Source organism: Lolium rigidum, chromosome 7, assembly GCF_022539505.1.
Source record: "Lolium rigidum isolate FL_2022 chromosome 7, APGP_CSIRO_Lrig_0.1, whole genome shotgun sequence".
In the NCBI taxonomy this organism is placed as follows: domain Eukaryota; kingdom Viridiplantae; phylum Streptophyta; class Magnoliopsida; order Poales; family Poaceae; genus Lolium; species Lolium rigidum.
Window position 1 is genome coordinate 73,596,012 of NC_061514.1, and position 7,850 is coordinate 73,603,861.

General features: G+C 51.4%; 1 protein-coding gene across 1 annotated transcript; it reads left to right on the plus strand.

Moving 5' to 3' along the window:
- Nucleotides 1-1,068: 1,068 nt before the first annotated feature.
- LOC124675817 (hsp70-Hsp90 organizing protein-like) lies at nucleotides 1,069-3,884 on the plus strand. Its single transcript, XM_047211890.1, has 7 exons — nucleotides 1,069-2,063; nucleotides 2,451-2,739; nucleotides 2,845-2,930; nucleotides 3,063-3,286; nucleotides 3,372-3,438; nucleotides 3,540-3,599; nucleotides 3,677-3,884. The coding sequence occupies exons 1-7, from the start codon at nucleotides 1,179-1,181 to the stop codon at nucleotides 3,788-3,790; spliced, it is 1,725 nt and encodes a 574-aa protein (XP_047067846.1). The 5' UTR covers nucleotides 1,069-1,178; the 3' UTR covers nucleotides 3,791-3,884.
- Nucleotides 3,885-7,850: the final 3,966 nt, after the last annotated feature.

Consider the following 7,850-nt stretch of genomic DNA (forward strand, 5'->3'; position numbering starts at 1 on the left):
CGTCCGGACCCGTCCACGCCAACGCCGCCGCCACCACCGGAAGCAACCGCTAACGTTGCCCAGGACGTGCTCGACGAGGGGTCAATGTGTCATCATCGAGATGAAGAAGGAGGTGAGCCTTGTAAAGCTTGAAACCAGCCGAGAGGAAGCTAGGAGCGAAGCCAAGTTGGAGGAGATGAGGATCAATGTCAAGAAAACCAAAGCAACGAAGCAACTTTTGGCCGAATAGAGGGAGATCATGATGATGAACACTAAGGACATGAATGAGATTCAACTGGAGTGGTGGAAGGAGGCCTTGGTGGAGATCACGGCAAGATGAAGAGCAGCTCGTCAAGAGGCAACTGCTGCAGCCGATGTGACTCCAGGACAGTGGCGGACCCAGGCAAAATGTATAGTGGGGGCAATTCATCTGAGTGGGGGCAGTTATAGTGCAAATTCCAAGCTTTTTGCAACTTTTCCTTCAAATGCAAACAAAATAACACTGAAATTTCAAAAATTGAGTAGGGGCCACTCCCCCACTCAGCTATACATGGGTTCGCCCCTGCTCCAGGAGGTGGTGGCGATGGTGCTGACGGTGGGCCAACCTCGGTTTGATGCCAGCGGTGAGAGGAGAGGGGAACTATGAACTGTGTCATTTAATTCTGTCATTTGATGTCTGCACTATAAACTATGCATGAATTGTTTGCATTTTATTGTGATGTTTCTTCGATCATATGCTAAAATAATTTTATAAACCCTGTTTTTATGGGTTCGAATGCTGCTAGCAGAACAGAGCCCGTAAACCAAAACTGTAAAACAGTTGGGTTCAAATTTTTACGGGCCCGCAGCCCAGAACACGAGCCCATGGAGTTCACCGATTCCAAGCATGGACTTCACCTCAGGGTCGTCTCGTTGAAGAAGAAGGACTCTGGATTCGAACCGGACCATACCAATCCAGCACCCACCGGCACCGGGTCTCGCGCGACTTGCCGTTTATCAGGAACCTTCCAGAATCGTTGAGATCGGGCGGCCACCGTCGGGAACCTTCTCCCCCTCCTATAATTCGCTCCTCCCCAAACGTCTCCCGGACCAAACCAAAACCACTCGATTCCACTCCCACGATCTCGCCTCTCGAGCTCCGCCGCATCCCGATCGATCCAAACCCAAGCAGAACCATCACCATAAGCCAATCCGTCACCATGGCCGACGAGGCGAAGGCCAAGGGCAACGCGGCCTTCGCGGCGGGCCGCTTCGAGGAGGCGGCGGGCCACTTCGGCGACGCCATCGCGCTCGCCCCGGACAACCACGTCCTCTACTCCAACCGCTCCGCGGCCTACGCCTCGCTCGGCCGTTTCACGGACGCGCTCGCCGACGCCGAGCGCACCGTCGCGCTCCGGCCCGACTGGGCCAAGGGCTACTCCCGCCTGGGCGCCGCGCGCCTCGGCCTCGCGGACGCCGCGGGCGCCGTCGAGGCCTACGAGAAGGGGCTCGCCCTCGACCCCTCCAACGCCGCCCTCAGGGACGGGCTCGCCCAGGCCCGCCCGCGCGCCCGCGGCGGCGACGCCATCGGCAAGGTGTTCCAGGGCCCCGACCTCTGGACCAAGATCGCCGCCGACCCCGCCACGCGCGCCTACCTCGACCAGCCCGACTTCACCCGGATGCTGCGCGAGGTGCAGCGGAACCCCGCCGCCCTCAACACCTACCTCTCCGACCCCCGCATGGTGCAGGTGCTCAGCCTCCTGCTCAACATCAGGTTCCAGAACCAGACCGGTAATGAGGCCCCCGAGCCGGCGCCCTCGCCGCCGTCTCAGTCGACCCCGCCACCGCCGCCGTCCCCAAAGCAGCAGCAGCCCGAGACCAAGCCGAGGGAGCCGGAGCCCGAGCCGGTTGAGATGACCGATGAGGAGAAGGAGCGCAAGGAGAAGAAAGCGGCGGCGCACAAGGAGAAGGAGGCGGGGAACGCCGCTTACAAGAAGAAGGATTTCGAGACGGCCATCCAGCACTACACGAAAGCCATGGAGCTCGACGACCAGGACATCTCCTACCTCACAAACCGCGCCGCCGTTTACCTCGAGATGGGGCAGGTGAGCTATTTTGCTATCAGCAAGTGATGTTCTTCTAATTTTCTACAGGGTCTCTGAATTTTGGAGCTATTTAAATTGATGTGCGTGATTACAATCGGAAATTTCTGAATATACTTAGAGGCTACCAATCTTTTTAGATATGAACTTCTCCTCGTGACACGTTAGTATTTTCTGACAGAGACTACTGCAAGTTAGAATGATTTCACTGTCGAGGTGATTCTGAATCAGTAAACATCAACAATGAATTGATCCATCTTTGGGTTCTTCGGGTTTTGACCCACATAAGACAATAGTTTGCCTTTCAGATTACTTGCCCTGTTTTAGTCAGGCTACAGAATTGTGCCTCTAGTGATCTGAAATCTGATGTTCTGCTATTCCAAATTCCAGTATGATGAGTGCATCAAGGATTGCGATGTGGCTGTTGAGAGGGGAAGGGAACTTCGTGCTGACTTCAAGATGATCTCGAGGGCGCTGACAAGGAAAGGAACTGCTCTTGCCAAACTCGCCAAGAGCTCAAAAGACTACGATGTTGCCATCGAGACTTTCCAGAAGGCTCTAACTGAGCATCGAAACCCAGATACCCTGAAAAGACTAAATGATGCCGAACGAGCAAAGAAGGAGCTCGAGCAACAAGAGTACTATGATCCAAAATTAGCTGATGAGGAGCGAGAGAAAGGTAAGCTGTCTGCATTACTCTACTTTTAGCACTTGTTTACTTGCTTCTTTGCCCCTAACAATCTGTGGGTGTACGAGGTTCTAAATGTTTGCTACTGATGTGCAGGTAATGAATTCTTTAAGCAGCAAAAATACCCGGAAGCAGTGAAACATTACACTGAAGCGCTCAGGAGAAACCCAAAGGATCCAAAGGTAATTCCTTTCTCAATTGCTGGCCACACAATGTTATGCACAATAGGTGCTTTGGTAGTATAGGCGTGTGCTATGGTGGGTTTGGTAATGTTGCTCACTGCTAAGCTATTGCGTATGTGGATTGTGTTTCAGGTATACAGCAACAGGGCTGCCTGCTACACCAAGCTGGGTGCTATGCCTGAAGGTCTCAAGGATGCCGAGAAGTGCATCGATCTAGATCCTGCATTTCCCAAGGGATACACCAGGAAAGGTGCAATCCAATTTTTCATGAAAGAATACGACAAAGCAATGGAAACATATCAGGAAGGGCTAAAGCATGATCCAAGTAACCAAGAGCTGCTTGACGGTGTAAAGAGGTAAGCAAAGGCTTAAAGAGATTATCAGTCACTGTCTTATGATCTTGGTACTAAGCAGCCCTAACTGTTTGGTTTTCTTCTTCAGATGTATTCAACAGATCAACAAGGCCAACAGAGGTGAACTTACGCCAGAGGAATTGAAAGAGAGACAGGTAGAACACTCGTTCCAGCTACTGTAGTGGTGCTTCCTGTTCATCGATTGCTTTAGAAGGGACAGTGTTGTTAAGCTTTGGTCTTTCTCTCCTTTGTGCAGGGCAAAGCTATGCAGGACCCTGAAATCCAGAACATCCTGACAGACCCCGTCATGCGGCAGGTAATTTCTCATTAGATGTTTTCTCTTTCTAAGCTACAGCTTGGAGAGCGATCTGATGATTCTGAGGTTTTCTGCAGGTGTTGATCGATTTACAGGAGAATCCAAGGTCATCTCAGGAGCACCTCAAGAACCCAGGAGTGAAGCAAAAGATCCAGAAGCTAGTGAACGCAGGGATAGTCCAGATGAAGTAGACCAAGCTGGAGGTGTGGGAGGCTTAGTTAGTTTGATTGTGCAAAAATTGCTGTGGTGTTTTCGTGTATCCTGGGGGGTATTTCCCTCCAGATTTGAGTTTGTGCAATTGTACGTTTCGTGGTGGTTCTTAAAATGGCTTACATGTGATGTGATGTGATGTCTGGAATTTGATTTTTTTCTTGACGACGTCACTTGCTAGTTGCTACGAGTATTGATGGACTTAGAGCATCTCCACCGTTAGCGTTTTGGAGGCCTACCGAAAATGGACTCACACTGGTGCCAGCTAGTTTTCGAGCCCAATAAAAATATTGGCAACCCCGTGCAGGTTCATTGGCGAAATGTGTGCACTGGCGCCTCGCGGCACGATGGTTTTCGTTGGTGGGGACGCTTTGTTAGCGAGAGGACGTGGTCGTTCGCATCGGAAACGACGCGCGGAGATTGGTCGTCGGCGTTAATGGCCTCCGCGCCGGAAACCCAGGCGACGACTGGCCACGCGGCGTCCACCTACCTTACCCACGCGCCTTTAATGCGCGTCCACCGCCTCCCTTAAAACCCCACCCGCGCGCACTTCTCTTGTTTCCCGCCTTCCAACCCTAGCCGTTGCCGTCCAACCGTCGCGCAAACCTCCCACGCACCCACCGACGATGGCGCACAATGACGAGGCCGGCGGCGGCGTGCTGCGCTCGTTGCAGCTCAGCCTCGACGAGGCCGATGTACTGTACTTGCACCGTGTCCCAGTGCCAGTATAGTACAAACTATCGCACGGCTGACACGTCTCCAACGCCGGCTTCGCCGTGCCGCCGTCGCCACTGGCAGGACCGCAGACGCGAGCCATTGCGAGGGAACGGTGGTGCCTAATGACACCGGCAGAGAGGAATTTGCCGGACAACGTGGTCGACAACCCGACCAGCGACAACGGCGACGATCTGGACTTCGGCACCTTCGACTCCCGGCGTTGCTAGATGTTTTTTTTTAGCTTTTTTTAGTTTAAATTCGTGTTAAATTTGTACAAATTTCATCCGAATTCAGTATGAATATCGTTTAAAAAAATTGATTTTAACTTTCAAAATCTATCGGGGCCGCTGGTTTGCGTGCGCCGGCGGGAATGCTGCTTCCACACCGGCGCCCCCCATACGGCAGTGTTGGCGCCCCTGTCGGCATCTATTTAGGGGCTGCCGGTGGAGATGCTCTTAGGAACACATATTTTCTATGGTCTCGGTACGAGTTCTACCTCGTATTGAAGCTTTGTTGGATCATGCTCCTATACTACTGACCTCTGGCACACCATCTCCGTAGACGTCCGTTCAAATTTGTACTAGGCTGGATGGCACTCAGAATAACAAATTATGCTCCATGTATAGATACCTCGGAGGCGGACACAACACATGACTGGGCGACTTAAACTGGAGAAACTCAGCATGTCATCACATGATGAATTAGAGGCACTCGATGAAGTATGTCCGCTGAGTACGCTAGAAATTGAATAAAAATCAATATAATGCAAAGTTAGCCGGATTATTACGCGAGGAGGAACTCAAATGGTACCAAAAATCTAAGGCCCAATTCCTATTGGAGGGAGACTCGAACACGAGGTACTTTCAGAGTGTCGCTAATGGCAGACATAGAAAGGAACCCATTCACTCCTTAGTCCAGGAAGAGGGTACGGTTGAGGGCCAGAAGCATCTAAAGTCGTACATCACGTCGTATTACAAAGACTTGTTTGGTGCCCAGGAGGAATCAGATGTATCCTTGGATAAATCCAGGATTGATGATATTTCCCAAGTGCATCCGGAAGAAAATGCCATACTTAACTCACCTTATTCGGAGAAGGAGGTAAGAAAGGCTGTCTTTAAAATGGAACATAATAAGACACCAGGACTTGATGGTTTTCCTGCTGAGTTCTATCAGTACTTCTGGGACATCATTAAGGTGGATTTAATTGAGCTATTTACTAAACTTTATGATGGTCAGTTGGAACTATTCCATATTAACTTTGGAAAAGTAATCTTATTACCAAAATTTAATGATGCAGAACGGATTCAGCAATACAGACCTATATGTCCACTCAATGTCTGTTTTACTTTTTTTACTAATGTTGCTACTATTAGACTAAATTCAGTGGCTAATCGTGCGTCCTACTCAGACTCCCGCTTTCATGCAAGGCCGACATATCTTAGATGGAGTTGTCACTTTACATGAAACAATACATGAGATGCACCGCAAAAAAGTTGAATGGGGCAATCCTCAAAATTGACTTTGAAAAAAATCTATGATAAGGTAAAGTGGTCTATTCTGCAACAAACTCTCAGAATGAAAGGTTTTTCTGATGAGTGCCGTGCTTTAATTAATAAAAAAAATTGGTGAAAGTGTTACCATTAAAATCAATGATAATGTTGGTAGATACTTTCAAATAAAAAAAAACGTTTGAGGCAAGGCAAGCCACTATGTCCAATGTTATTCAATATTGTGGCAAATATGCTAGCTATCTTAATTGAGCGCGTTAAGCTTGATGGTTAAATTGAAGGTGTTGTACCCCACTTGGTCGATGGGGAACTATCCATCCTATGATAGAATTTTATTTATGGAACATACCTCCAAAAGGCGACAAACCTGAATGTTGTGGGTATACTTTATGGGTATATCAACGGCGTGGCCTAGATCCGGCAAGCCCGGGTGGCCCATAGTTGGTGGTGAGGCATGTGGCCCATCGGGCGGCCCAGTTGCTGTAGATCGTGAAGGATGAAGTCCAGCCCAGGAACGAGGAGCCGGATCCTAACCGACCTACGAAGGAGGCCGGATCCGTGAAGGCCCATGAAGTATCCGGATCCAGCGTGACTTAGAAGGAAGGCGGATCCTTGACGTACACGGCAAGGCTTTGTACCGTAGTTAGGCAACTTGTATTCCGGCTAGGACTCTCCGTGTAAACCCTAGATCCGAGCGTCTTTATAAGCCGGATCCCGGGAGCCCTAGAGGCACAACCACAACTCATTGTAACAACGCGAAAGCGCCCAGATAATTCCGCACAAGCAGCAGTAGGGCCCCGTCATCGTGCGGTGTGTTCCGAAGCTGGGTAACTCGCGTACCACCGTCCCGAGAGCACTCCGCCCTATGGCCCCTACTTCTTCTCCCCTCGTGAGGATCCCTCCTCCGGGGTACCGTCGATTAGGCAACGACAGCTTGGCGCCCACCGTGGGGCTCGTGGCGTCCGGAGGCCGGAACCGGGAGGGTTCCGCCATGGGAAGCTACGACGACACCATCGCTGTGGGGCGCGTCCTTTACGCCGGGAATCTACCGATCGTCCCTCCGGGATGAGTGCTCGGATTCCGGCTAGGACAAACCCCGTCAAGCTCTCCATCGTCCCAATTGGCGGCATACACATCTTCATCGGGGAAACCGTCGATTCCGACGGAAACCCACCGGTAAGCAACGCGACGCGACCGCCGCGAGCCGGACGCCGTCGCGAAGATCCGATCCGAGATGCAGGAGCTTCCCAAGGAAAATTCCGCTTCGGATCCGGGAAATTTCAAAGCCCACCCAATCCGCCCCCGAGCAGGAAACAACGGTGGAAGACCAATGCGCATCCACTGGGTCTCCCGTGTGTTAGAGAAGCAGCAGGTGCCACTTCGTACACTTCTTGGCCCATACCGCCGGAACCGCCCCTCAAGAAGACGGAGCCGGTCCCGAGCGAGGTAGAGGCACCGGAACACAACGCGGATCCGGATCAGGCCGAGCTTGTCGGAGAGAGCGAAACTCCGGTTGAAGAGTCGATTTTAGGCAATCCGAGCCCAATTTCGGAAGATACCCCTCCATGGAGTCCGATGACTTCGTTCGCAAGATAAGGGAATACGGATACGATGATCAGCCCGAAGTCGACTCCGCCCGGCCCTAAGCGGTGTTCTCGCAACGATAGCAGGCACAGTGGACAAACCGTGGTGACCCGGCATACCACCGCATGGTGTAGTATGCAAGTCCGATATAACACCAATGAAACACCGTTCCACTAGTATTATATCGCTCGAGTGGTACAACGAAACATATGCGGGTCCAAGGCATGTCTAT

Excerpts from the sequence above, each read along its gene's own strand:
- LOC124675817 (XM_047211890.1), top strand. The coding sequence starts at position 1,179 with ATGGCCGACGAGGCGAAGGCCAAGGGCAACGCGGCCTTCGCGGCGGGC. Across the intron at positions 2,740-2,844 it reads TGATGAGGAGCGAGAGAAAG|GTAATGAATTCTTTAAGCAG; the intron begins GTAAGCTGTCTG and ends ACTGATGTGCAG. Across the intron at positions 3,287-3,371 it reads CTGCTTGACGGTGTAAAGAG|ATGTATTCAACAGATCAACA; the intron begins GTAAGCAAAGGC and ends TTTCTTCTTCAG.